The 27,999-nt window shown below is 40.2% G+C and overlaps 5 protein-coding genes across 5 annotated transcripts; 1 reads left to right on the top strand and 4 right to left on the bottom strand.

Annotated features, from left to right (window-relative positions):
* LOC112555749 lies at positions 1 to 5,154 on the bottom strand. The gene is made up of 3 exons (XM_025224247.1): positions 4,985 to 5,154; positions 4,521 to 4,559; positions 1 to 2,813 (listed from the first exon to the last, which is right to left on the bottom strand). The coding sequence occupies exon 3, from the start codon at positions 2,778 to 2,780 to the stop codon at positions 1,821 to 1,823; it is 960 nt and encodes a 319-aa protein (XP_025080032.1). The 5' UTR covers positions 2,781 to 2,813; positions 4,521 to 4,559; positions 4,985 to 5,154; the 3' UTR covers positions 1 to 1,820.
* A 5,036-nt stretch (positions 5,155 to 10,190) lies between these two features.
* LOC112555531 lies at positions 10,191 to 11,306 on the bottom strand. The gene has a single exon (XM_025223965.1). The coding sequence runs from the start codon at positions 11,304 to 11,306 to the stop codon at positions 10,191 to 10,193; it is 1,116 nt and encodes a 371-aa protein (XP_025079750.1).
* A 1,471-nt stretch (positions 11,307 to 12,777) lies between these two features.
* Positions 12,778 to 19,376, bottom strand: LOC112555744 (leukocyte elastase inhibitor-like). Its single transcript, XM_025224242.1, has 9 exons — positions 19,235 to 19,376; positions 18,684 to 18,902; positions 17,285 to 18,430; positions 15,302 to 15,489; positions 15,061 to 15,212; positions 14,728 to 14,911; positions 14,247 to 14,489; positions 13,859 to 14,077; positions 12,778 to 13,469 (listed from the first exon to the last, which is right to left on the bottom strand). Exons 3-9 carry the CDS (start codon positions 17,343 to 17,345, stop codon positions 13,296 to 13,298), a joined length of 1,221 nt encoding a protein of 406 aa, XP_025080027.1. The 5' UTR covers positions 17,346 to 18,430; positions 18,684 to 18,902; positions 19,235 to 19,376; the 3' UTR covers positions 12,778 to 13,295.
* LOC112555530 (serpin B6-like) lies at positions 18,260 to 21,356 on the bottom strand. Its single transcript, XM_025223964.1, has 7 exons — positions 21,296 to 21,356; positions 20,833 to 21,020; positions 20,051 to 20,202; positions 19,713 to 19,896; positions 19,235 to 19,360; positions 18,684 to 18,902; positions 18,260 to 18,430 (listed from the first exon to the last, which is right to left on the bottom strand). Exons 1-7 carry the CDS (start codon positions 21,354 to 21,356, stop codon positions 18,260 to 18,262), a joined length of 1,101 nt encoding a protein of 366 aa, XP_025079749.1.
* A 2,508-nt stretch (positions 21,357 to 23,864) lies between these two features.
* LOC112555739 (leukocyte elastase inhibitor-like) lies at positions 23,865 to 27,961 on the top strand. Its single transcript, XM_025224234.1, has 7 exons — positions 23,865 to 24,087; positions 24,299 to 24,504; positions 24,608 to 24,762; positions 25,073 to 25,259; positions 25,831 to 26,076; positions 26,397 to 26,603; positions 27,647 to 27,961. The coding sequence occupies exons 1-7, from the start codon at positions 23,895 to 23,897 to the stop codon at positions 27,821 to 27,823; spliced, it is 1,371 nt and encodes a 456-aa protein (XP_025080019.1). The 5' UTR covers positions 23,865 to 23,894; the 3' UTR covers positions 27,824 to 27,961.
* Positions 27,962 to 27,999: the final 38 nt, after the last annotated feature.

The following is a 27,999-nucleotide window of genomic DNA, read 5'->3' as shown; positions in this document are numbered from 1 at the left end:
TATTCTGATGAAAATCTCAATATGTACAATCCTTAGATAATATTTCACTCAAATAATAAAGAGATAATTCAAAAGTAGTCTGCCATTACTCAATGAACCAGCGTTTCTTGATAATCTAAATCCATTGTAAGCTTTTTGTACCCCCTTGTATCAAGAATCAATATACTTATTTCTTATGAACTTCTACCACCCATTTTTATTTTTATGAGTAACATATCTTGCATTTAGAAAAATTTGGAAACTTGACAAACTGTCTTGTCAATTCATCTGGATCAGCACATGCAATCATAGTGAAAGAAGTCCAGATTTTAGACTAAGTATTGTGTCTAGATGAATTCAGTTCTCTTTGCTGGCTTAAATACCATATCATCAGATAAACAACTTGAATGCAATTTATACCCATACAGACATGTTTAACAATGAAAAAAAAGTCAGATGTATGAGTCTGGTGGCTTCAGGGAAAAATTACAATTGAATTAGTACATCCAGGGCATGGCAAGTGAAAAAATGGAGCATGACCATCTGGCTTTACCTTTACTGAAATGGTGCATCAATTTCTGCTGGAAGAGTTTTCCAGTCTTGGATAGGCCTTCTGCTCCAAGCTAACTCTATTAATCACAAGGCTACAAAGTCTCCCCAGTCTACATGTACAAAGTGTTGAAAGTTTTAAGCAATGTAACAAGCACACAACTATGTTCTTGCTCCTAATGAATGATATGTGACAAAGTCAACCAATGAAAGAACGTTCTTTAAGCTGCCACACATTTACATCTCCCAGAGCCACAAAACACCTACAAAGCAGGAACAGCCCATGTCTACCTTTTGCATATTGTGACTTCACATCTCTTTTCAGAATCTGGGGAATGTTACAGCATCTCGTGCATCCGATCCAGAACAACTGAGCATTCTCTCAAGTTAATATTTTTCAGGATATCTCTCATTCCTGTGGTTTTTGTATGAAGAGGTATTGAGATAGGATGGCCGGATTTTGGCATTCTAGCCTGATTTGTTTTGACCCCTTTTTTAAGCAGCAAACTCTGAGGTTGAAGGCTGGTAATACCTGATTTCTCCAGAACAACAGAGCATTCTCTTGTGTCAGTATTTTTCAAGTTGTCGGTCACTCCTGCCATCTTAGTGAAATGAGGGATTGAGATGTGAGGAGCTAATTTTGGCATTCTAGCCTGACCTACTTTAGTGCCTTCGTTTGCTGACAAACCCTGAAGCTTAATAAGTACTTTAGAAGCACCACCTCTGAAAATGAAGCCAAATTTGTCTGCATACAATTTATGGCTTTGCTTTGGTGGTCGTTTCTTTCTGAGTGATTCTGTTCTCAAAATGTCTTTCAACAAGACGAAACACTTCTTCTGCAGCGCTTCTTCGTTAAACAATGTGGTAGTTTTATGACCAGTTTTCTTTCTTGAAGAAACCTGCGATAGTTTTGCATGCTCCACTAACACAGAGCATTCCTTTAAATGAGGGTCCTTAAAATATTCTAGGTTAGGCAATGCAGGAGTTTTGTTTCTTGGAAACTGATAGCATTCCTTTCGTACTTTTTTTTTAAAAAAGGAACTTGAATCTGATTGTCTTTGAACATCTTCTACTTTAACAAAGCATTCTGGCAAGCCTAGTTTCTTTTTATATTTACTATCTGGCTTTGATCTGATACTTGCGAACTGTTTTAGCATGGGTCACAGATGCTGTGTGTGTATTGACCAACTTCACTGCTGCGTTTCTAGAAAGCTTACGGTTTTCTACAAAGGGGTAGAATTTTTTATTTAATCTTTTATGAAAAAGATTACCTGATTGGCTCCCAATATCTTCTACCAGTACAATGCATTTCTTACTTCTGGCAGGAATGCTTCTGTTTTCAAATTCCTAAATGAGTTGGATTTTCTGGCCCGTTTAATCTTTTTATATGTCACACATTCTCCATGTAGACCATGCAATTCCAAATTTTCTTTTTGAGAATTCTTGAGATCCTTTATCATTACACGGCATTCCTTTAATGGTAGGTCCCCTGTATTGAAACCATTTGATGGGCACCACTTTACAGAAGAATGTGTCCACAGTGCAGCCTGTACACTCTCCACTGTGTGGCAAGCATAACTGAAAATGCCACAGCCTACTTTTCCATAAAGACCTCTCATCGAACAGTCCTTCGCCAGAATATCTGCCACCAGTGGCTGTAATGATAAATTTCTCACTAAGTTTAATGATGTGTTCTCAATCTGTGACCGTACGGCCATCTTGAAAGTCTGATCATGAGATTTGTGTTGAACGCACAATGATTCGCCCAAAGACTCAGACAAATCATCATTCTGCATATGTTCCATTTCTTTGTCATCATCACTTTTCTTCCTTGCTTCTCCTGACCACAAAGGTAATGTCTCTTCATCAATCTTTTCTTCTTCGTTATGAATGCTGCCAGACAGCCATTCTTCTATGTTTTGGAACTGATCTTGTTCTCCATCTAAACACATATCTTTGTCACTTTGATCTGCACGTGCTTCACTCATACATTTACTGTCATGATTTGTAAAACCTGAAATGCTGTCGCAATCAACAAACAGACATGATGTTTTTTTTTCTAAGGGATCAACCTGCATCACTCCTACAACTGTGAAACCTTGACTGACCGCACATGTGGTTCCACCCCAACATTCTTCTTCTTGCACATCAAATGCATCAGCAGCAGCATTTGATGAGTCTGCGGGTCTAGCACCATCTTCACATAAAAGTTTCACATCAGAATCAGCAATGTTTACAAGTGGAATCTCCATTTTCTTCTGGCGCTTCTTGGAGGTTTTGATATTCTGAAAAACATTATTAACCACAAACAAATTAAAAAATTGGATCCAAATATGTCTAGATGCACTTGGAAAAACAGAAATAATTGCTTCAAATTGTTTTTTTCATATTTGTGCTCTCTAGATCTAATGTATACTTAATTATTGCACACAATCTCTCTTTAATTTTAATGTATAATTATGTAATTATCACACATAACCTGTTGCTTGCAACCACCTGATACACACGTTAGCAACAAGGCACTGTCCATCAACACCTTGCTACCCTTGTGGTGTTTCCCAAAAAGTCTGTAGGTGTGTCTTCAGCTACTGTCGTCAGTTTATTTGTTTTAGTCATGTCTGAGTCACAATGGACTAAATGTTTTCACCACCATTTCACTTAGTCAAAAGCAAAAACAGATAAGTAACTCTGATCCATATAAATTTCTTCTTTACTCACATTTGTTTGTGATTATTCATAGTACCTTCTTACTCATTCCAACAATCACTTTCCTGTATTTTGGGTTTAATCTTCATATTAAAGGTTAATACTGTTGTGTTGATTTTTTTTTGGTTGTTTTTTTGTTTCCCGCCGAAGGTTTTGAGGGAAATAAAAGTAAATAAATAAACACTAAAATCAATTTAAACATTATATCATCTGCTGTTGCTGTCATGATCCTGATGTAATACCTGTAATGAAGCTGCTATCTATGGAGTTAACAATCAAAACAACCGATGTTATTTTCTGAAGTCGGGTTTCATAATCTTGCATTATTTTATCGTCTTTGTCCAATGAAATCTGACTGAATATCCTTATATCTAAACATGGATTATCTATGCAGCTATATTCAATGTCTTAATTTAACTTTCTTTGCATTGACTGTACAATATGTGTGTGTATTTACCTTGTGTAGGAGTAGGTGTGTCTGTTGTAGAAGTGAGCGTGTCTGTTACATGCAAATATGGGTGTGCGATGTTAGTGATTTTGCATATGTGGATAGGTCTGTCTGTCACTTCTGTAATGCATTTTCAGAAATCACTGGAAAAGGACTAAAAAATCTTATTATTAATAATATTATTTTTACAAATATTTCCTTTCACTACTCCTTGATTTTAATTCTTGCTGGCAGCATCTATTTATAGTATCTATTTTACAAGGCAAAAATCTTAGACACCAATCTTTAAAATTTTAGTATTTGAACTATTATTTGTTACTTCATGAAGATGAAGAGTATGAAACCATGAACACCTGATTTGGAAATGAACACTGAGTGCCTTTCTTGTAAACAACAGTGTGGGAATGGTTATTAAGGAAATGGGAAAGGTTTATGTAGCGCATAAGCATGGAGGAGGGTTTATAAAGCCTTAATATAGTGTATAAATACATAAATAAATATACCGTTTCTATTTCAACGGATTTTTGGTTATCACTGGTGGTTCTGGAACGCATCTTCCATGATAAACAAAGGATTACTGTATATGTATATAATTGTCTCTACCATGAAGCATATTAACCAGATAGCAAAAGATCCAACCAATAAGTATCTCATCTTCTTTAACATATAACCCTAACCTGTCCTAGCATAAATGCAAGTAGTCATGTTTACCCAGTCTCTATTGTTAATAAATAAACTATCATTGTCATTATATCATATGCACTTCCATCAAGTAGTTAGTTAAGTTTTCTTCTATTTTATACATTCTTTTTCAGTGTAAATTAAAAATAATACTTGCCTTATTCTTGTTCTTTCACACTATAGCTTGCAGCACAGACTGTAACAAACACGTTAAACGAATCTCCAGATTATACTGTCAGTCCTATGTAGTTTCTAAGTCTCTTCTCCAAACAAAGGAGAGAAGTATGTAGCGTTTATTAATAATAACCAATTAAAACCCTTTTCTATGATGTGTTGTGTGACACAATATGTCAATACTTTACTTCCCTGCTTTCATCGATTATTCACAAGAATGTTCGTGTCTGAGGTGGTTATCGCGCAGCTGTCTTTTAAAATATCTTCTGGGAAACAGTTATCAACACATTCCTCGAAATTAATTTCATTAGCTTTGTTGTTTTTTGGGATAACAACAAAAAAAGAATATGATATAATATTACCGACAGATCTAGGAGGAAGCCACCAACTGAAAGCGAACAAACTGAAAGTTATTCTTGAACTTCGGATCGAAATAAAATGACATACCTTTAAAATTTGCGATAATTATCAATTTTTCTTCTCATCTCAGTGGAAATTCCCCATTAGTTACTGCTGTTTTCAGGAAAGCTATGTTCAACAATCCTTTCGTCCTAAGGACGGTTCCAAACGAACACGCGTATCGCCTGCTTTGAGGTTGTTTCAGGGAGACAACTCCAATTTTCTTCTGCTGCGGTAGCGTCCCCTGCGATAGGTCACTGTGACCGTCCCCGTTACACCACGAATAAATATCCGAAAGTATTTTCTTCCGGCACGATGTCCAGACTGCAGAAAACAGCCTCAGTTTAGAAACCAGGAAAAGGTTAAACCCAAGCAGCGATCATGGCACCAAACTAAAAGCAGTTGAATCCGTTTTCTTTTTTCCTGATTAGAGTTTTAAGCAGCAGCAATTTTTATCATTTCAATGCCAAAGGATGGACGATGATCTCTGTTCTAATGTTGGTGTTCATGGCACTTGCAGTCTACACACACGCTACACACCTACAGATATACTTGTACATTCACTAATAAACTCTCAAACCCAAACGAAATTTTACCAGCCAAAACTTTTTTATTTGCTCATCCTTTGGGAATCCATGAAATGAGTATGTAGGACTCTTGAAAACCTAAACTATAATACATAAAGTCTCCGAACGCTGTACATGTATCAACCAAAAGCCGACAGCAAACCAGAAGTGGTTTACCATCGGCTTGAAATTAAGGTTGCATGCATTCATAATTCTCCAAAATTGTCTAGATAGGTATATATATAAGGTGACCAGACGTTTCGGGGGCGAAAGCGGGACACGTGCCGATGATGATGTCGTCACCGTCAAAAAACGCCGAAAAAAGTGATTTTTAAAGACAACCGGGACATTTGATGGACTTGCCAGAAAGCCAGAAGGCGGGACATTGGGCGTCCCGCCCGATATTCAGGCGGGACACGAGGTCAAAAGCGGGACTGTCCCGCCAAATGCGGGACGTCTGGTCACCTTAATATATATAAAGTTCATTTGTGTTTTTCCGCTAAAATATATTTTTGAAATTACGGGTGTTACAAATTAATGGCTGTGCTTCGTCTTATGAGCCGAAAGTAACGTTTTAAAGAACAAGTTCCTTCGTCCATCTTTATCTTGTCAAGTTTCGAATAAAGAAGAAACAGAGGAAGAAAGCATTTTGTCATCTAAGCGTTTTTCTGTGTTCATAAGACTATCGTAGGAAAATAAAAAAATAAAAAATAAAAAAATCATCATATATAATCATTCCATGACTAGGGTTTCATCACAACTAAGCAGCGCTTCACTCTGAACTTTCAATACAGATGTAAGCAAATCAATTCAAAGAAAAAATCGTTGGGGCAAACCAGTTTACTGCGGTTCCAAAGACATGGAAAAATATACAAACCTTTCGGGTTCGCCAATGTGACCTTTTCTCACCTTCCAACAACACGTATATTGCAACTGTCAACCTTCCAAAACAGATCACGATTAAATACACATTAGTCAGCTGCACAAGTCTTGTGATCTGATGAAATCCTTCTGGAGTAAATATACTATCAAAATTTCATTATTGGTAGTTACTTCAGTATAGTAATGATCTTATCAACTAGAATCTATCACAGTTTACCTTTGTTAAGCAAGAAAGATTTTAGTTCAACATATATATATATAGGTTTAATTAATCACCTACGTTGTTAAGGTATTAGTAACTGTAATAATGCATAGAAGTAAGGAGTCTCAAGTCCTAGAGGCAGTGAAAGTGGTTCACCGTGTCTCGGGCTTAATCCTCTCTTTCTATCTCCTTTACCTCCCCTGATAATACTTATTTCACTTTTTTACACCCTTAACTGTTGCCGGAGGTACCAGTCGTAACGGAAACACTTTGGCACACGGTTTGGGAGAGAAGGTTCCCCGATGGACAACCAGTCCACTTCTTCACTTTAGTCACCCAACCTTTGTTCTTCTTGCCTCCGCTTTGGGCTCCTTTAACTTAACTTTGGAGAATCGTCTTCGACAAGGTGTCATATCTTTCGAGAGACCTCTCCCCCATCGACACAGAAGCTTGATGATCTTGGGATATATCACAAATGATTTCTTTCCACATGAAACACAGCATCGGGGACAAAGGGCATCCCTTGAGCACAACAACACTCATAGGAACGAGCGTACCCGTTTGGCTGGACTCCTGGAACCTTCGCACAGTACCTCGATGGTACATAGCAACTAAACCCTGAACTTTATACTCATCTGTCGAAGGTTTGTTAAACTCTAGGCTTCGCTGTCTTCCCAGTAATATTCACTGTAATACATCGTTCCTCTCTGTGGAAAGAACATCGTCAATATGAATGCTGCCACACGTTAGGTCACGTGACTTCACGAGTAACTTCAACTTTTTGGATAAGTGTTTCAGAATCGAGTGTCAGCATAATACGGGATGCATAGTTATATTTAAGTGTATTCTTAGCCATTTTTGGTCATCACATTTTTTTTAATCTGCACACATTGTCAGTTTAATAATAATAAATGCATAATCTTGCTATTTAATGGACGTTTAAACTATTTGGTTTGAACTATTTTCTCAGTGATTCATCATTTGAACAATAGCTTAAGGACAAATAAATAGCGAAGAAAGTATACAGCTATAAAATAACACGATTTTACAGCTTTATAGCACAATGTTACATATGGGATAGTTTACTACAACACAATGACCCAATGTTACAATGAAAATCGTTGCGATGTTACAAGATGGCAGAGGTATGAAGATTGATACACTGGCACACCTGTTGCTTATAATTAATCTGTTCATAACAAACCTTCCACTCAAGAATTAAAACTCTCTAATGACACCAAGAGCAGCCAAAATCATATTGCTTTCATCCTTGTGAAAGCTTCATCAAAATAACTTTAGTGTTTGACTTATGCCTTTAACATTAAACATTTCTCCGGACACTGTCATAAACGTATGCTACAATACATACATATGACCTACCTACATAATATCCGTTAATTTAAATTTTGGGATTCAGCGATTTTGCAATACAAACAGTATCATACCCATTTTTATCCATTTTATTGCAAATATGATTCTCTAGCCATATGGTCTTTAAAAATGCAAAGTCATTGTTGGAAACTTTAAAATTTCTCTTTTGACACATTAAATTCTTTTCATCGTCAGTCGCACAAAGTGTGTCTACCACAGTCGTCTTCTTAACTCAATCCTGATGCCATGTAAGAAATAAAATTCGAGCTTTAATTGTAGAAACTTATTCAATATCTAAACTCCATAGTTGTTCCCTAAATAGGATTTGATCATAAAACTTCAAGTCCAACTGTTTGTCAAAAGCAAATGTTCAGGCACTAGTAGGTGTTCAGTATGACAATTAAAAGTTTTCAAAGTTGTAAACACAGTTACGACCGGCCTAATTATGAGTGTCTTGTAAAGAAACATAGTACTGAGCAATTATTTCATCCATACATGTTTACAACGACGAATTGTTTGTCAATCAGCTTCACAAATACCTTCAGTTCTTAAAGCCGCGTTTCAAAACTAAGCAATGAAAAAATGATCCTTTTCTTTTCCTTTCTCCCTTTCTTTTTCCGATCTGTTTTGATTCTTATTGTTTTACTTGTTTGTCACTCTTTGTGTTATCAACTTCTAAGAACTCTGAAGGCAAATGTACATACACTAGTAAACACAAATCTGTACATACCTGTCTCCCATATAATACAATTCAGATTTTATAGGAACAGGTGTTCTTAAACAAATATTAACAATGAGGTATCCTTTGGGCTTAGTTATGTGCGCGCGCAGCTAAACAAAAACATTAATTTCTGCAACTATTAAATTATTGTCATATTATCATTGTCATCGTCATTGCCACTGGATCTGATGCTCTTTCATTATCGCTGCATCGCTCATGGATGGTGAGCTGGCAGCGTGTTAACTGTCAGACGGACTTGTAACTGCCTTTTACATCCATGAAAGAATAAAAATGTCATGGACCTTTACAGCTACCAAAAAAGTATTGAAAAGTGTACTTAGTTTTGTTTCTCTTTGTGCGTTTTTTTTCTGAAAGTTATCTTCACATTCTTTTTTCAAAAGATCTAAGAGTTATATTTATCAAACGGTTTCCTTGGTTTCTCACATATGAAAATGTATAGACATGGCTTCAAAATGTAAAGCGACACAAAAAGCTACTAAAAACAAATCACTTTATAGTCTTTGATCAATAAATGTTAAGGAAAATTGAGGGCACACCGCCAGTTGTGTGAGAACCTAGGCCTGCAGTGTACAACTTAATTGCTGCTTGCTTTCATCATCTAATTGACAATCTTATTGACAACATACATGCTTAATTATTTTTCCAAAAATCGTTTTCCTCCTTTGTTTTCGTGAAACTTCTATTCAGGTTTGAAATCAATGTTCTCCTGTACACTGTAGCCTTAAAATAAACAATACTGCAGAAATTAATTACTGGTCTCTTTGAAGTTCTCAAAAATGCTTCATAAAAGGATGGCTTCTTGAATTTGCAAACTGATATTTTTGTTCTTTCACAATCCCTCGAAATTTCTTCTTCTGATAAAGAGTTAGGGTTTAATGTAAGAACTTAATGTTAAAGTTAGTGTTAGAAGGAAAGGTTCGGTCAATCAAGTTAAAATATAAGATTTGTCGCACTGTTACCTGTATGTAAGTATTGAATATATCAGTATAATTTGACCCGGTCAAATGCTTACAGATAAGGTTATTTCCAAATAATATTTTTAAAGGAAAAATTTACTCGTTCACTAAGTCTTCTGTATGACAGCCATGTAAATCTCGTCATAGAATTATATTCAACAAAAAAGTCCGGTAATCGAAGCTCGTGGCTTCAGAAGACTATTTACTGATGTGTTGCAAACTGTAAACAATTGATCTTTCTTTGTTAAACAAGAACGACCACTTGAGAAACAAGCAAATAAACGTTCTATTTTCATTAAATCAACAAAAAAAATTACACTAAATTGTAAGACTATTAGAGACTGAAACATCTCAATAGGAAAATGGTATCCATACGCTTGTTATATACAAGCTTCTGCCACCGAATACTTCGAGGTTCTTGGCAGATATTGATAAATGAATTTTCTATATTACTCAAGCTTCTGCCTTAATAGTTTTAAAAAGACTGCGCCCATCTTGAAATCCAATATTAATTTCTTTGTTTTGAAGGTTTATTTCATTCTTTGTTTCCTATAGATTTTGCCTTAGTCTGGATGTACGACGATTCAGATGTTGTTCCGCTCGATGACAGGTCCTGTCTCATGGCCCAGCTCCTGCAAAAATATCGAACGACGAACAAACGACTTGCCCCGATGCGAAACTGGCGGCTGTAGATGCAAGACAAGCAAAACTGTTGCACCTCCGCCAGGTGGGTGATGATCTGAGTGACGATGTCCAGAACCGTGTCCAGGTTGTGTTCCTGGGCGCTGGGGCCGTACTGAGGTATCAAAGTCCGAGCAGAAAAGTGGACCAGGCGTGGCAGTGCCGTGGCCATGTAGACGAAGGAGAAGATGAGTACCATGGTCGTCACAGATTGTGTATCATGACTACGGTCTTGCTTCGTCACCTCCGACTTCCGGTTTATGTCCTGGTGCGAAGTAACTAACACGTTCGTGTTCGAAGCGAGCTGCTTGGAAACTATATTAACTTCCGAGGACATTGACTTCTCTAGCGGTTGCGATGGTTTCATTCCTCCTGCCGAGAGTCTGAGACCTTTGGTGCTGGTCCTATGTCTATGCAACACGATCACCAAAGCGAGGTTAAGGATAAGACCCAGGACGACGGGAAGATATGAGAACAAGACGGTTACCACGTTGGCGGTGACCAGAAAAATGTAGGAATTGTTGATGGATATGCTCGTGCGCACTGTCTTCCCCTTACCGTCAGCCTCTATCACCACGTGGTACTCCAGCAGCACGTACACATGCGCAGCGAACGTCAGAAGGAAGACAGCCAAGACGTTGAGTCTCGGTTTGCCAGCCACTCGTTTTGAGAAGTCTTTCAGAGGGAAGGCGACCGCGAGAAAGCGTTCTAAAGTCACGGGCACGTTGAGGCAGATGGCGGCTCGGCGAGAACTGCTCGCGAAGTAGGTGACCAGGTACCATCTCACCATCTGGTAGATGGGTGAGTCGGGTGGCTGCCACAGGGCGGTCAGGAACAACACCAGGAACATCACCGTGCACATGCCGTCACCGGCGCAGATGGCCAGAAGGTGGATTGCATGTGAGGCCTTCCTGAGCTGCCAGTACACACCGGCATTTAGCAATGTGAAGACCAGGGGCACGAGACACATCACGATCGCCAGCCATCTGTACACAACGATGAAAGTCAGGGCAGTCGCATCGGAGACGAGCCCTTCCGCAGCAGTCGTTGGTGGGGAGGCTGCTGCAAGAACTCTCTTCGCAGACGACAATAGGAGATCGAAGGAAGAAGTTTCGTTGGATGTCTCAGTAGCGTTCATGGTAACAGGGTGCGAGTGCTGCTCGATGGATGATGGTAAAGCCAGATCTGTGCTTTAGGAGGAATTCACCGAAATCCACTTTGAGTATTTGTAAAAGCCTTGTTGATTTACTAACAATCAAACCTGCCTCTTATTGGGATTAGAAAGGGAGGATATTATATCTGTCTAAATTATTTCTGAAAAAGGTCTTTTTTCAGCTTCTCTTAAAAAGCACCCACTTCTTTGTTTCTAAAGGTCTCGCTCAGTACAGTTATATATTATGTATCCTCCTACCACTTGGTCATTAATGTGTAGTACAGCTCAGCTTCTTAACTGTGCTTAAAATATAACTTTTAGCTTAAAGGTAGGCTCCATCACTCCATCATCAACCTCATGTCTTCTGGGTCTCTCTGAAGTTCATGCCGATCGGTACATGATTAAATAAAATTATTGAGGCCGTAGAGCTACAAAGGGAAACTCGCAATCTTTGTCAAAATTTAGGAAATTGCTGCTTTATAAAAGTGATGCATGGTAACAGAAAACAAGAAAAAATACCAGATTACAGTAATTAATGGCGGCAGTAACATTTATACGAATATGAAGGCAAGCGAACACGCACACACGCAGACACAAACATCCACAAAGGACTAAAGACTAATTTTCGATTTGTTAAGTTTAGTGATTACAGAGAATAAATAAATAACAAAATATTTCTAAGAACCGAAAGCGTTTAAATCTCTAAATATTGCGAACTAAGTTAACAAAAATTTATTTTAAAGCAAATTAGAAAAAAAAAACAACAGCAGGAATGGAATTTATCGGTTCAGCCGGTGTAGAAACACATTGGAGGTATTTACTTATTCTGTCAATAGCGGTTTTCCTTCAAAAACGCTAACACCTCCTGTAATTACAATCTTCTTTTCTTCAATTAAATCCCGTTAAAGCCTCGTCAGATGTAGGAAAAGTAAACAGCTCCTTCTTTGATCTTTTAGGATAATTAGCTTTTTCATCTGTTCCATGTGTACAAACAGGAGGCAAATATTTCTCTCAAAAATTGGATTCAGACAATGAAATAAAATTTCAGTGTATTCGTCTTTGAAAATTAAGATAGAAAGAAATGATTAAATCTTGTATAAAATATTCACAATTTAAACATCAAAATCTTAGAGACGCCATGTTCACATATGACAGGGATCGATTCTTCTCAAGTTTGCCATCGACAGAAATGCTGGAGACCTTTGAAGTGCTGGAGAATTTTGATGTTTATTTTCATACGGGCAATTATCTTTGCTTAGATTAAATTTGGTCGGGGTGGAGGCTGGAGTCAAATGTGTTTTAAATGAGTGTACCTTGAATATGCCTGTGTGTTTCAGGTACGTGCTTCATTCCGGGCCTTACCTTTCGTCCCACCTTGTCAGTAGACTATCTCAGGTGCGAGTCTTGGGATGAATCATGAGTCATTTTCTCTCTCTCTCTCATTTAAAATGATTTACATTACCTATAAATAATAAGATAAGACAAGGTGTATCTGTTTCTTTTTTAATTATATTACATTTATCTCTCGGTCCATGCATTCATGCACACATACGTGCATTTACACATACAGAATTTTTTCGAAAGACATGAAGGTGTGTAGAGGACTAGAAAGGGTTGTACGGCTAAATAACAGATAAAGTTATTGGTGACTCACTAACCTGACCATCACACAATGACCTCCGATTGAATCATAACAGTAGTAGTAATATTCCACAGCTCCCAGCTGACACTGTTCACACCAGCTCAAAAGCACCTGCACTGTTCACAGGTAAATTACCTGTCACGATATCTCGGTGGCTGCTTCACCTACTGTCCACCTTGTGTTGGATCAGCAAGACGCCCCATGAACAGGTTAAGGCCATCAACTTTGTCCCGGAGTATGAAGATAAACGGGTGGTCCACCCGGAATGTCTGTGGGACTGATTCCGCCTGGAAACCCACTGATGTCACGGCTGCTGCCTTGGTACCGCTCTCTGTGACCTGAATGGACATGAGGTCAAGTATTGTGTGACACTTCAGGACATTCAGGGACAGGAGAAAAATTTACAACTGTAGGGTGCAAAAAAAAAGCAAAAAAAAAAAAAAAAAAAAAAAAAAAAAAAAACACAGCAAACAACAAAAAAATTTCACAAAGATTTTTGTATTCCTGGTTTATTGCCTCTAAAAATAACTTAATTTTCGTCTTCTTTGTTGACATTGTCTTAGCGCAAAATTTATTATTATTATTGTCACATTAGTAATGACAGTAATAGTAGTCTTTGAGTGTGCATGCACAGGATTATGTATTTATGCAAAATCGAATGCATGAGCCTGTCCGTGGATGCTTGAAAAGGACTATCTCGTGTGTCAAAAGCTGGACCTCTCTATACCTCTATCATGGCCTCGTGCTGTACATCGCTGACCAGAATATTCCTCCCCCCTGTGGCACGCGCCATGGCAGTGAAGTTGGCCGTCGTGTCGAACATGTTCTTGAGCCCCAGGGCTTGTAGGGGTTCCTTTAACCCCTTACGCACGCGCATTGTGAACTTGGGCAAGAAAACAGCAAGATCCGTAGGAGAGGGCATGACCCTTACAACGTTTTCTACACTCTGTCGACAAGCAAAATAAATAAATAAATAAATAAATAAATACAGGTATTAGATAACAGCAAGATATAAAAATTGGATTCTGGTACACGCATTTAAAAGTACCTCTTGGACATGTTCATATATGACATAAACATAATTACATAATTTTTTATCACCACAATCTACTAACTTGACCGTTCAGCAAGCCCTCCAGGCGGGGGAGACCATTCTTGGTCATGGGAAGGAGGATGAAGAAGCTGTAGTGTCCTCCCCTGTAGGGCAGTTCCAGCACGCGCGCGTCCAGCTCCGGGACGTTCTTCACAGAGAACCTGCCTTCCTTGTACATCGTGGACACCTGCTTAATCGCACCTGAGAGCGTGGTGAAGCCAATATGGCGGCTGGACGTAGGCTCAAACATTGTTTGCCACGAGGCCTGGAGATAAACACAATGCTTACTTTACTTGCATGCCCACGAAAGGTACCATTCTTTGTTGTTGGTTGTGTTGGTTGGGTTGGTTGGTTGGTTGGTTGGTTGGTTGGTTGGTTGGTTGGTTGGTTGGTTGGTTGGTTGGTTGGTTGGTTGGTTGGTTGGTTGGTTGGTTGGTTGGTTGGTTGGTTGGTTCGTTGGTTCGTTGGTTCGTTGGTTGGTTGGTTGGTTGGTTGGTTCTCACCTCAAAAAATACGGCGTTGAGGAGCATGAGTACGGTATCAGCTGTGATGGCGCCAGGCTGCAGGAAGTTGGTGATGGCGCCCTCTGTCACCTCCTCCACCCACGTGTTGATGGCCTGCTCTGGGTTTGGTCTCTGGAAGGGCTTCAGTCCCTCCCCGTAGTACTGACTCATGTTGGAAGCAAAGCTTCAAGAAAAATAAAAGATTTATGTTCATATACAAATAAAATACCTACAAGTGCAGAGACATTGATTGGTGTAAAAGAAGATGAGAGATGCTGCTCATCCTTAACTCTCTACATCCGTTCATCCATCCACCAACGTGGCGCCACCTGCCTGTCTGTGACGTGAACTTGCTGTGCGTCGTAATACACGGCGTCAGCCACGCGCAGTGTCACATTTGAAGCGGCGTCGTGACCTGTGATGGAGGTCAGAAGGTTATGAATTCCAGCGTGGATGTTCTGTCCTTCCTGCACTCCCAACGCCGTCTATAGACAAAAAAAGAAAAATAGAAAGAACACATACAAACACGTGCATAACACGGCGCAGCTCACCAAACTGACTACAACAGTCTTACCTTAAGCTGCCGCTCAGTGTCGCCACCTGCGCCCAAAAGGGTCATTGTCAAGGCCGTGTATACACTGAAGGGGGAGAAGATAATGTTGTCATGGCTACCAGATGCCAAACGCTTGTACAGAGAGGTTCCAAAGGACGACGTGGACAACGAGAGAACGGTTGCACGGCGATGACGGAGGCTGGTCTCCCCTGGCAAAATCTTTGCATTTTACACACACATATTTCAACATCAGTGCTATATTCTGAAAATAGTCTATTTTTATTACTCATTCCTGTAAATACTCGTTTAAGCTCCGCAAGACTATGACTGTGAAACAGAAAGTTACCAGCTCTGGACCTACATACGGGTACATATGTTACACGCAAGTGAGCAACCGCATGTTGCATGAGAGACAGAGTTTGCATATTCTACTAGCTGCTTTTAATGGGAAGGAACACTTTCTGTCTACTTTCAGATTGTAACCCATTAGAGCACAGTCAACTATTCACAAGTGAATTGTAATCTCGTATGCCTGAAGTGGTGAACTTTTATTTTCTTTTCCTCCATAAGCTCATTTTTATATTTATAACATCATTCGCGGCCACGGAAAATTATTTACTGGAAAATTAGTTTACCTTGCTTGGTCAAGCTGTAGCTTTGCCACAATGTGTTAACAATAGCATCCTGCCTTCCTCTGTCTCATCACAATCAGTATTTTCGTAATAAGGTGCGAGAAAAGTATTCCTGCCCCCATTTGGTAATTAGTTATGAGAAGAGTATGCCACATGGCTCGAGGTTTCTGGTTCAGACATTGTTAACATGATTGAGGCACAGATGTCGTCCGGTCGAAACTTGCGACCTGTGCCCAATATTTCGTTCAGATGAATGTAGTTTCCAAGGTTCTGCATAGACATCATTATTTCGCTAGAACTATAGTCAACGGTAAACATGCCGAGTCCTCAGGAGGCAGGTGAGATTGTGATCACAGAGTTCACCCTTCACTGACAGCTCCGCTGTTTAGAAACCATGAATAGTTTATCTCAACATTCTGAAATTTTTTGACTATGTCCTATGTTTTTTGATTGTCAAGTATTCAAGGGAAGAAGACCTGATCAACCAGGAGTCTCACTCTTCTACCAGCCCCATAGAAGTCAATGAAGTCAAAGACCGGATGGTAACAAACAAACTTCAACTGAACGATGAGAAAACTGAAGCCATCATATGTTCTAGAAGAAGAAATCCGTCAATAAAATATAATAACAATATTAATAACAAATTTACGGTGGACAAGCAAGAAACGTCAGCAACAGCTGTCACCCAGGAAGGTATTCGGAATAATAATAAGAGTCGGAGGGATAAAGATATTAATTTAAAGCTATAGCACTAAGAATCAAACAAGGTAAGGAACAACAATAAGACATGTCAAAGAGATGAACTGGAGGGCACTGCATGGTAGCAGATGTTTACCGGATCAAGATGGAGTTAGATTGCTGCCTGAAGTCGGACATGGCGTCCATTCACAATGTCTTTCAATAACCTGGGTTTTTGTGCTGTCAATATTAACAACATGGGAATATGCATCACATCGAGTAGGCATCCGGGGAGGAAAGAGCACCAGCCGCCCTACCTGCCTGATTCTATTTGACTAAACCAAGGGTTTGGCAACCTTTCTTTCTCCCAGGGTCTGCACACAGACAGCCATGCTTTCACATATACAAATAAACTAATAAACCTAAACTAGTTTTTACCATCCAAAGTTTCTTATTTGCTCATCCTTTGGAAATCCATGAAAGAATAGTAATCGACACTTGTAGGCCTGAACACAGCAATGTCTACGATCTTTTATTCATTTATTTATTTATTGTGTATGAGCCGACATGGCCGACGAACGGTATTTGTATCAACAGCTGATATCACACTGGAAGTGGTCAACCATTGGCTTGGTACGTGCAGGGATTGGTATTCCTCCAAAATAATCCACCCTTTCCTATTCCATCTACTCACCTACAGCCTGTTGATGGCAGATGAATAATCCAACCACAACAAACACTCTTATGTCCATCATGGCGATTTGCTCCACAAATTTGCCGAACGGAAGCAGTTTCCAAGTTCTTGTATTCGACAAGGGAGACGATGGAGCAGAACCCACCTGACTGACTGATGTCACTGATAAGATTTAATTCTAGACAAACTTTTTAACCCTGGGAGATATGCAGCTCGGCCTGATAAGTTTTTTATGAGATGTTCGTGTTGAAATGTCTGCTTCATTGAAGTCTAATGTTTACACTTTCTGAGTTACAAAGCAAGGGACGTGACTCTGATGTCGCTCATACAAGAGAGGAACTTTCTTCTCTGGCAGCCTCACATTCCTGTCGGGTGGAATTTTCACCTCCGATACAGGCTGGACATTAATGTCACTGACACCCAGGATGTTTACTCAAACTATATTGTACAAACTATAGTGAAACATAATTTTACTTAATTTTATTTTTTTCGGATTTTATCTCCCTTATTTGTTTTCTTCCCTGGTCACGTTGTGACTATTAGGATTGTCTCTGTGACCATGGGAGCAAACCAGCTGTCTCGACATAAATATTCCTTTTATTTCTTTTCTGCATTCAATGTCATAATTTTTATGTACGTTCTCTTATGTACAGCTTCTCTCCTTTATCTCTCTCTGGGAGATAAACTGTGTTTACAGTCTGTGGGGTCGATGTTGTGCTCCACTTTAATTTGTTGTATTAACTGCAATTTCATTGTAATCTGAATATTAGTTGGACAGTTACCTGTATCCCATAACATGCCTTCGGATAACTTTGGTTTTTTTTTCGAAAATTTGTGTTTTATGCCAACATTCATCGTATTGCACGCGCACACATATTTTCAACGAGCAGTGGAAGAAAAACATGATGAAATATCAAAGTCATTGTTTCCAAGTTTCATCATCTGTTAGTTGTTGTTGTTGATTGTTTCACACATCTAGTGGCTTTGTGACGGGTCTGTCAGCCGCCCCATAAACAGGTTTACTCCATCAGTTTTGTCTCGGAGAATAAACAGACACGGATGGTCGACTTTGAACATAGTCGGTTCTGACTCTGCAACTATTTGTATTGATGTCACAGCTGCTGCCTTGGTACCTGTTTCTGTGACCTGTTTGAAAATACGAGACACAGTTAGTGACATACAAGAACATTTTATATATATTATATATTAAATACTGACATTTAAAGGGGAACTGTGGAGTCACCTGGAATATACCTGACTCCCAAATGTGAAAAACAAAAACATTTATTGAAAACATTTTCATGAAGTGCGTTCAGACCCCTTGTACAGGATGGTCGGGTCACGTGGGCGACAAGAAAGATAACTCTAAAGACGAAAGCTAAAAGTTGTTTTGTCTCACTTCTATCACAGCCTCGTGCTGCGCATCGCTGACCACAAGATGTCTGCCCCCAGTGGCACGCGCCATGCCAGTGAAATTAGCCGATGAGTCAAACATGGACTTGAGCCCCAGGGCTTGCAAGTGGGATTTCAGCCCACTACGCATGTGCAGAGTAAACTTAGGCAAAAGAATTTCGACATGGCTCGCCCGTGGCATGACAGACAACGAGTCCTCCAAGTTCTGTCGAAACAGAAGAAACAGAAATAAATAAAACAGGGTTAGTGGACTTTGCCCACTATGTACCTCCAGTTCTACCCACTTTTCCTAATTAAAATTTACTTTCCGACACCTCTATATCATGATGACCGTAAAGTATTAAGTAAGCAAAGGTTACCTGTAAGTAAACAACTATATAAGTCATATTTACTTATTACACGACTACGCAAAACTGAACACAAAGAAAGTATACATTCCAGACCAATTATTAACAAAATGTGTTTGTCAGCTCAACTGTCTGCCTTCAAACACACGCATGCGCACATCTCAGTTCCCCACTTTATTTCACTACTGACCTGACCGTTGAGCAGACCCTCCAGGTGGGTGAGGCCATCCTTGGCCATGGGGAGGATGATGAAGAAGCTGTAGCGATGTCCTTTGTACGGCAGCTCCAGCACGCGCGCGTTCAGTGATGAAAGAACCTTCAGGGAGAACTGGCCCTCGTTAATCATCGTCGGCACTGTTTAACCTCACCCGACAGGGTGGTGAAGCCAGCATTCCGGGTACCATGAGGTTCGAACATGTTTGCCACGAAGCCTAGAAGTGAGTATAAGTTTCATTTTGTCAACACAGCAAATAGTTCTTTGTGAAGTCTAAGTTCAGTGGGAGAAGTTAACTGAAAAAATGGTTTACCTATGTCAGGCAGTTGTTACTTTTATCAGTATAAATGATTAGAGATATTGTCTTTATTCATGGCTGGGTGGGCTTGGCTAGACTTCAGCTGAAATGAGGGTGTGTGGTTGGTGGGTGGGTAGGTCGGTAGGTAGGATTCACCTCGAAATACACGGCGTTGAGGAGCATGAGCACGGTATCAGCTGTGATGGCGCCAGGCTGCAGGAAGTTGGTGATGGCGCCCTCTGTCACCTCCTCCACCCACGTGTTGATGGCTTTCTCCGGGTTGGGTCTCTGGAACGGCTTCAGCCCCGCCCCGTAGTACTGACTCATCCTGGAAGAGTAGCTGTCAAAGCAAACGACAGAAAAACTCTTGTGTCATGGAGGAGCTGATGTCACTGCCATAACCACCTTCAGATCATAAAATATTGATTGTTACAACTATTCTCTTCATCCTTCATTCTCGCTGTCCATCCATCCACCCACGTGGCGCCACCTGCCTGTCCGTGACGTGAACTTGCTGTGCGTCGTAATACACGGCGTCAGCCATGTGCACTGTGACGTTTGACGTGACGTCGCGAGCCGTTATGGAGGTCATGAGGTCATGAATACCAGCGTGGATGTCCTGTCCCTGGTGTACCCCCAGGGTTGTCTGTGGGACAAAATAAACAACCATGAAGCCCCTTTCACTTGCATGGATGTGTGAAGTCAGACTAAACCCTACGCTCGGACGGCTCTTTCTTGTGTATGTTTATCTACTTATTAATTTATTTCATAATTTTACATGTTATATACAGCTTCCAATCTATATTCTTCTTGAAAATGGTTTCAAAAAGCTTTACTCTGTAGCAAATATCAAACGCCTCCGATCAAAAATTGGGGATGTTTACATGTGAGAAGTCAGAAGATAGCCTTTAAAAATATTTAAAGTAAGTAGTATGTACACGGTAATGTTTCTTGTTGAAATTACGATCCTTATCTGTTGTTTATCTGTATTGTTTACTTTATATTATTTAACCGTGTTATCTGTTTTGTCACTGAGATAAGTGGCTCACTACTGCGCCATCTGGTGCATAGCTTGACTCCCTCCCTACCATAATCGTGTATATGTGGGATCATAAGCTTGGACACAGTATCTTCTGTAGGAGTTCCGTTACTTTATATATCTTACCTGCTGAAGGTGTGTGTGTGGGTAATCTTAGTGTTCTTACTTCCTAACCCGTGTTTGAATACTTTTACCCAACAAGCTCTGCACCGTTGACGAGCAACATGACTGTCGTACCTTCAGTTCCCGCTCCGTGTCGCCACCTGCCCCCAGCAGGGTCATGGTCAAGGCTGTGTACACGCTGAGTGGGGAGAAGACGATGTTGTTATGGTTACCAGATGCCAGGCGTTTGTACAGAGAGGTTCCGAAGGACGACGTGGACAAGGAGAGCGCTGTTGCACGACGATGACGGAGGGTGGTCGCCCCTGTCAAACATGTCCATCTCACAGACTGATCAACACTATTTCGACATTTGGATAGTCTTCTAATGGACTATAAATTTTAATACTTATCCTCCCCTGTGTGCGATCTTAGGACCATTGCAGCTTGGTATCATAAAACTATAACCTAACTAACAAACATCTGTAGTCCATAGTCAGACACACTTTGTCTCCTCTCATAAAAACCGATATAACCGCTCAACTCTACCAACGATACTGAATACTAATATTTACTGTCAATAAATACTGTCAATATTTACCTACAACCGCAACCAGAAAGACGAGCAAGCTAGTTGCAAAGAATATTTTCAGCTCAGCCATAGCGATTGGTACTGAACCTCTGCCGAGTTAGAATCGTCCCCAAATTCTTTTAGTCGACACAGAATGACAGAAAGCTGCAGCAAAATAAGAAAGCACCTGAATATATCGAGTGATGTCACTGATAAAATCTGGGCCGTTCTTCTGGACATGCCGGTAACCCCGGCCAGCCGACCCAGTAAGGTTGATCATGACTTCTTGGCGTGGTACTTCAATGGTATTGGTTGATTTAAGAAAGGTAAAAAGATAAAATATATATATATATAAACTGTATTCATAGCATGCCCTATCAATGTCAGAAACTCAGATCATTTGATAAAACATCACAATGCACTCGTTATATGGGTCTTAGTTTTTTTTTTTTTGCTATCGTAGCAAAGGATGCTGGGAAATATCTGACTAGCCTGTCACAGAGAGATTCTGCTAGAAGCAACTATCATCCTCAGTCTATGGTTGTATACATAAAACTTAGTGACGGGGTCGGTAATATACTTCTATGAGTCCTCCAATGTCAGTGCTCCGAAGGTACAGCGATGGGAGGCTGATGTCACGCGCTGAGTGAAGAGGATGATGGGAGAAGTGATATACGCTCTTTCGCGCACTCAACCTTCATTTATCAAAAGCACCTTATATATATATTCTCACATAGTGTCAGACGGGAAAACGCTTAATATTACTGCATACCTCATTTCCAAGAACACGACAATAAGTTATCATCAGTTCTTCGGTAAGATCAGAATTATTTACAACACTTCCACTTGTGTCAATGACTGAAAACATAAAGGATCACCACCTGGGATGCTTAATGACCTCTGACACCTTTATTACTCTTTATCCAGTAATCATTGCTCACCCAGTAGTCTCCCGACCTGAGTCCTCATTATCTGTTTTCCATACATCATGACGAGTGCCGTGTGCAACATCCAGTTTTTTTGTTGAAGCTGAAGGGGAGGGGAGGGGGAGGGGAAGGGAGGGTAAGGGGAGGGGAAGGGGAGGAGAAGGGGAGGAGAAGAAACCAGTTGTGCCACGTGTTAAGGTGGCTTAAGCTGCTCATGTCTCTATATATATAACTCCAGCCATCCTGCACCACCAGTCAAATCCTGTGGCAACAAATGGCAGACGAGTTTGGTTAGAAAGGTGTTACAGACACCATCACACTAGACACTCCAGCCATCATGGGTGTGGTCAACATCGTGGTGGCTGTTCTTCTGTCTGTCTTACTACATGCCGGTACGTACACAATATTCCTTTTATCCTTCGTTTCAAATTCTCTGTAATGTGTATTATTATTATTGCAACTCTTTTCAACCAGCAGAAGATGTAATCAATCTTTGTTTCTCTCTTTTGTATTTTCTTTGTCTGTAATCTTTGTCATGTCGATGTCTCTGAGTACAGAGAAAGGATACGTGGCTCACACTTTCTTTGTTGTTTTTAGGTGGCCAGGTCATTTCCTCCAAAGATGCACTTTCTCAGTCTGTGACGTCATTTGATCCTCCATTTTCCCCAAGCTGACATCCGGGAACTTTGACAACATTGTTTTTACTCTTATCAGCGTCTCTGGGGCCCTCACCATGACTCTGCTAGGTCAAACCAAGAACTCATGGTACAAACAAAAACTTACTTCATGAGAAGCAGTCAGGGAAAATCATTTTCAAAGCCAGACTTTTCGACCACCCCAGAAACTTCTTTAGTAGGTCGTCAGAGTCCACGTCTATTTGACCTTTTACAACATTATACCTCTAACCTTATACATCACCATTGTTATTGGCTCTATTGGTGCAGGATGTATGATGTGTGTGAGAGAGAGAGAGAAGTGGCGAGTTCATGGTTTACTCCAAGCCAGTAACCAGTTTATATCACTGCCAGGCAGCCAGCCCTGTAAATAGGTGTTATATATGGAGAGAAAGAACAGACATGAGTTATCAGCCCCTAACGTGATGAGACATGAAATATATATAAGTGTTTGACTATTTGGTTACACCGACGCTCCAAATTAATAATCTCACATAATGAGACAGCTGTGGCTAAGTCGTGTCGACGGGTTGGGTCTGTAAGTAGGTCCCCCATCTGGCAGCCTGTCACCTCCTCTATGTCAGCCGGTCACTTCGCTTGCTTATCTCGCTGGTGTCCTACATCTGATGCTGTCCTACATTTTCTTCACGCTCCATTGATATCCGATTGGATATGCCCTCGTTGCTGCTTCATTTAAAGTGTCTCGACAGTAAGTTGAAGTCAGTTCCCTTATGAATCAAAGCATCTGGGGAATGCTCGGTCACCCTTTGAGCAAACTGCAGCGACCCCTATCATTCTATTCAATCTTACTCACACATTCACATAAAACAACTTTCACTCACTCGCTCACTCAGATATAAAAGACTGCACCAAAGAAACATGAAAATGTGCGCGCGAGAGGACACACTCATGCATGCATTAATATTTATACACACGCTCTTTCTTTAAAGTCATTCACCAAAAGTACATGATGATTTTCATTTACAAGAACACGGCAGGGGACGAGAGACTAGTTTCGCCACGTGTGCAATGTCTTGTGTAACTAATCATCCTGCACCACGAGGCGCATACTGGTACAGCGATCGTCAGATAAGGTCAGCATCCGACATATATTGCGAGGGTGTTACAGGCTCCATCAGACTGCAGCTCTTCTCTCCAGCCATCATGGGTGTGGTCAGGGTGGTGGTAGCTGTGCTTCTGCTGGGTGTCCTGCTACACTCCGGTGTGTACACGATGCTTCGTTTATGCTTCAAATCCTCACAAGATGTCTCTGTCACAGCTTTAATTAATGTATGGAGACACCACTGCAGTGTCACAGTCTCATGTAATCTACTTTTATACTTACCCACGCAAACGTTTAGTCATTAGTAATGTTTACTTAAAGTTCGTATTTACATCAACCGAGGTCGATAAATATTTTTTATTGTTTATAGAAGGCCAGGTGACTTCCTCTCGTGATGGTAGACACAGGACCCGAACATCTTCACTCTCTCAGTCTGTGACGTCATTCGGAGCCTCGCTTTACCGCCAGCTGACATCCGGGAACTTGGACAACCTCATCTTCTCTCCTTTCAGTGTCTTCGTGGCTCTCACCATGACTTTGTTAGGTGCTGACGGCATCACAAAGCGAGAACTAATGGTACCAACAGGAAATAATAACCATATCTTTTAGTTTTAAAAAATATTTTATTAAAAAAAATTGTATGCATCATTTTGTCCGTCATATCGTCTGCTTATTTCAGACAGTTCTGTCCGTGGGGCCGCAGCAAGGTGTTCATCAGACACTGCACAATGCCATTGCCTCCTTTCAGACTGGTCTTGACCCTGTGACCAACCTGACCTTACGTGTTGCCAACGCCGTGTACTACAACCAGTCCCGGATCACGGTGTTACCTGGGTAATATTTTCTCATTTCATAAAGCCTTCATTTTGAATTTTATTTTTGTTCTGTCGACTTCAGATGCAACATCTTCGACAGATGGTCTAAGACAAGACCTTGGTCACGTGACCAAAAGATTCTGCACGATTTGTTGGTCTCCTAGGTGATTGCAGAATACCCGAGGACTCCCCAACCCTTGTCATTGCGTTCTCCAGATTTTCACAGAACATTCAGATGCCTTTCGAGGAGTGGGAACTGAGTTTTCTGTCTTTACTCTTTGTATTCTTGAACATTCAGAGGCTCTCTTCTTTTGTTTTGTGTCTCCTAGATTCTCACAGAACATCCAGAGGCTCTACGGGGAAGCACTTAAGCCTTTCGAGGAACAGGACCCCGAGGCAGCCATTAACTCCTGGGTGGAGGAAGTGACGGATGGAATGATCCAGAACCTCCTTCCACCTGGTCACATCGCAGAGTCCGACACCATTCTCATGCTTCTCAATGCAGTCTTCTTCGAGGTTAGTTGAATTATTCAGCGAACACACCGCTATCTTTCTTTTCTGATTGGACTCGATATGAAATTCCAATATTTGTTAATACCAGAGAAAAAGATCAGCAACAAATTGTTTGGACAGTGGTGAGAGCGTGGTGAGTAAAACATTAAAATAAAAATAGAGACAGCAAAAAAAAAAAACCAGAGGTGAGAAAGAAGCGTGAGAGTGGTGAGAGAAATATAAAAGTAATCAGAAAGATTAGAGATTAGTGACAAAGAGACCATGAGATGATAAGAAGAGCGACGAGAAAACAAATTAGACTGTGATAAGAGAATCGTTTGAGAGTTACGATAAAGTGATGAAAAGTTAGGTAGGGATGTGAGAGCAGTGTCAGACAGAGTTGTAAACAGGGAGACTGCAAACTGTTAAAGAGCAACAACAGAGTGATGAGCAATGAGACAGCATGTTGCATCTCCTCTATCCTTGAAGAAGTGTCATTAACATATTTTATTACAAGTGTTTATTTTCTAAGTATTTATTATTGTCTCACCCATCTCATGTCTCCACATCTCACACATGTCTCAATAATATCTAGGGACTTTGGGCAAGCCAGTTCAGTGGAGACCACACGAGTGACTCCAACTTTACCACGACGACGGGAACTGTTGTGCAAGTTCCTATGATGTATCAGCCTAACGCTCCTATCGGACTGAAGAACATCGAGGAATTGAACGCACAGGTGGTTGAACTGTCGTACACGGGGTACCGATTCAGCCTCTTTTTGGTCATACCCAACACCTGGGATGGTTTGATGAACCTGGAGAGACGCCTGAATGGTCAGGTAAAGCATTTTATAACTGATGAAATTATAAGTAGATAACCTATAATGTGTAGACAAAAAAAAAAAAAATGTAATTTCACCGACGTCCTCGAAAGTAACCGTCGGCAGAAGAAGGTGTATGGAATCTTATACATTAAGATTAAATAATATAGTTTAGCCACTCTCATTAATAAGTAATAGATTTATTTTACAAGCAGATATAAATGAACTTCAAGTTTTCTCGGTACCTTTTCCTCTGAGCTTTAAAGTTGAGCTTGTCCTAGTGTTTCATAGAACAAACTCTGTTTGTGTTTCCAGACAAGTTATTTTTCTGGTTCTAGATGCTCAACAACATCGTGAACGACATGCCGGGCACAGTTCAAGCAGATCTTTCTCTGCCAAAATTTCGTCTAAGGACTCGCTGGACACTCAATGAACATCTCCAGGCCATTGGCTTGCGGTCTGCCTTCTCCAATACAGCGAACTTCCGCCGACTGTCGAGCAGCCCCATTACAATCAGCAAAGTTTTTCAAGAAGCCGTCATAGAGGTAATAACTAATAATTGGGGAATGAATTAGAAATAATCACTGATATGGTGCAAATGTTATAAGAATTAGTAGAAGTAAATTGCAATGTTACTTCAGGTCACCGCCGATGACGATCACATAGATAATCACTGATAGAGTGCAATGTTTACCGAGATATACAACAAGAATCAACATAGACACAGAAAACAACACGTCCCTTGCAATTACACAAAATCTGTCATCCTCTCATCATACACTATGAGGAAAGAAGCAGGTAACCATAGAAACATATGCTGTTAGTCCCTAACCCTATAGTTGTAACTTACACAAACAGGGATAGCTTTTCTAACAACACATGCAATAATAGTTAGAAATGTTTGTATTTACACACACACACACACACACACACACACACACACACACACACACACACAAGCCACATACCATACACAGTAACATCTTAAAAAGTATTACAATCCGTCTAATATGATGCAGGCAATAAAGCCGTTATTTCAGAAGTCACATGGCTAAATGGGAGCAACTAAATCCAAAGTGATATTTGTGAGCCATTAGTAAATGACAGATATTGCTCCACAATATATAGTGACTTTAAAATGTTGTAAACATATCCACTGTTGGTTTTGCCTTCAGGAATCTGTATATATATATAAAATTTCCAGAAGAATAATGAACTTCAAAGGCTTGTCAACATCCTCAGCTCTAATGATATCTAATAACAAAATTTCCTCTGTATGGTTTTGGTTTTTTAAAATATTTTATACCTGGTCCCACAGGTTTTTACTCAAAAGACAGTGCCAGACTATGTATTCATTGGTTCCACTGTCCTGTTTACAAAAACAACAAAAAAGAAGATGTAGTAAGCTTATATTTAAAAAGAACTTTTGATGATCCTCTTCTGCTCCCCTTTGCAACATGCCTATGGGCGAATCAGTAAAGAGATTGTGATTCTGATTTATAACTCAAACCATGATGTTGTTTAGTAAGTTCTTCTTAAAAGTGTCAAAGGGTGATGATGTAAAGACTGAATGTTTGTGGCTGTGCAGGTGACTGAGACTGGAAGCAGGGCGGCAGCTGTAACCTCCGTCATGTCTGAGTCCTACTCTCTCGTGTTACACAGGGTCGTAGTGAACAAGCCGTTTGTGTTCATTCTTCGTGATAAGATTTCAGGGCTCAACATTTTCATGGGCAGAGTATCCGACCCTTCCCAACAAAGTCCGTAGTACGTGATTAGGATCCACGCTTATTTCCCCTTTCACAACATTATACTTCTAACTGTTATTGGATCTGTAAGTATATCGCAATATTTTCAATCCGGTTGTATCAGTGCTCTATACAGTCGTAAACGTTAATAAAAGAAACTTTTCGATGTACGATTCGCCTATACTTTGTGTGTGTA

This window comes from Pomacea canaliculata, linkage group LG14 (assembly GCF_003073045.1).
Source record: "Pomacea canaliculata isolate SZHN2017 linkage group LG14, ASM307304v1, whole genome shotgun sequence".
NCBI classification, from domain to species: domain Eukaryota; kingdom Metazoa; phylum Mollusca; class Gastropoda; order Architaenioglossa; family Ampullariidae; genus Pomacea; species Pomacea canaliculata.
Note: the sequence above shows the minus strand (reverse complement) of the source record. Positions and strands in the feature narration are given on the sequence as shown.

What these genes read in the sequence shown, in the direction of transcription:
- LOC112555531 (XM_025223965.1), bottom strand. Translation starts at nt 11,306, where the DNA reads ATGTGTCTCGTGCCCCTGGTCTTCACATTGCTAAATGCCGGTGTGTAC.
- LOC112555749 (XM_025224247.1), bottom strand. Translation starts at nt 2,780, where the DNA reads ATGGAGATTCCACTTGTAAACATTGCTGATTCTGATGTGAAACTTTTA.
- LOC112555744 (XM_025224242.1), bottom strand. Translation starts at nt 17,345, where the DNA reads ATGATGGACATAAGAGTGTTTGTTGTGGTTGGATTATTCATCTGCCAT. An exon ending in ACACTGAGCGGCAGCTTAAG is followed by an intron (nt 15,213 to 15,301) that starts GTAAGACTGTTG and finishes TTTTGTCTATAG; the next exon opens with ACGGCGTTGGGAGTGCAGGA. An exon ending in TCAACGCCGTATTTTTTGAG is followed by an intron (nt 14,490 to 14,727) that starts GTGAGAACCAAC and finishes GTTTATCTCCAG; the next exon opens with GCCTCGTGGCAAACAATGTT.
- LOC112555739 (XM_025224234.1), top strand. Translation starts at nt 23,895, where the DNA reads ATGTCTTGTGTAACTAATCATCCTGCACCACGAGGCGCATACTGGTAC. An exon ending in TCAATGCAGTCTTCTTCGAG is followed by an intron (nt 25,260 to 25,830) that starts GTTAGTTGAATT and finishes AATAATATCTAG; the next exon opens with GGACTTTGGGCAAGCCAGTT. An exon ending in AGAGACGCCTGAATGGTCAG is followed by an intron (nt 26,077 to 26,396) that starts GTAAAGCATTTT and finishes TTCTGGTTCTAG; the next exon opens with ATGCTCAACAACATCGTGAA.
- LOC112555530 (XM_025223964.1), bottom strand. Translation starts at nt 21,356, where the DNA reads ATGGCTGAGCTGAAAATATTCTTTGCAACTAGCTTGCTCGTCTTTCTG. An exon ending in TCAACGCCGTGTATTTCGAG is followed by an intron (nt 19,361 to 19,712) that starts GTGAATCCTACC and finishes TTCTCCCTGAAG; the next exon opens with GTTCTTTCATCACTGAACGC. An exon ending in AGCACGAGGCTGTGATAGAA is followed by an intron (nt 18,431 to 18,683) that starts GTGAGACAAAAC and finishes ATTTTCAAACAG; the next exon opens with GTCACAGAAACAGGTACCAA.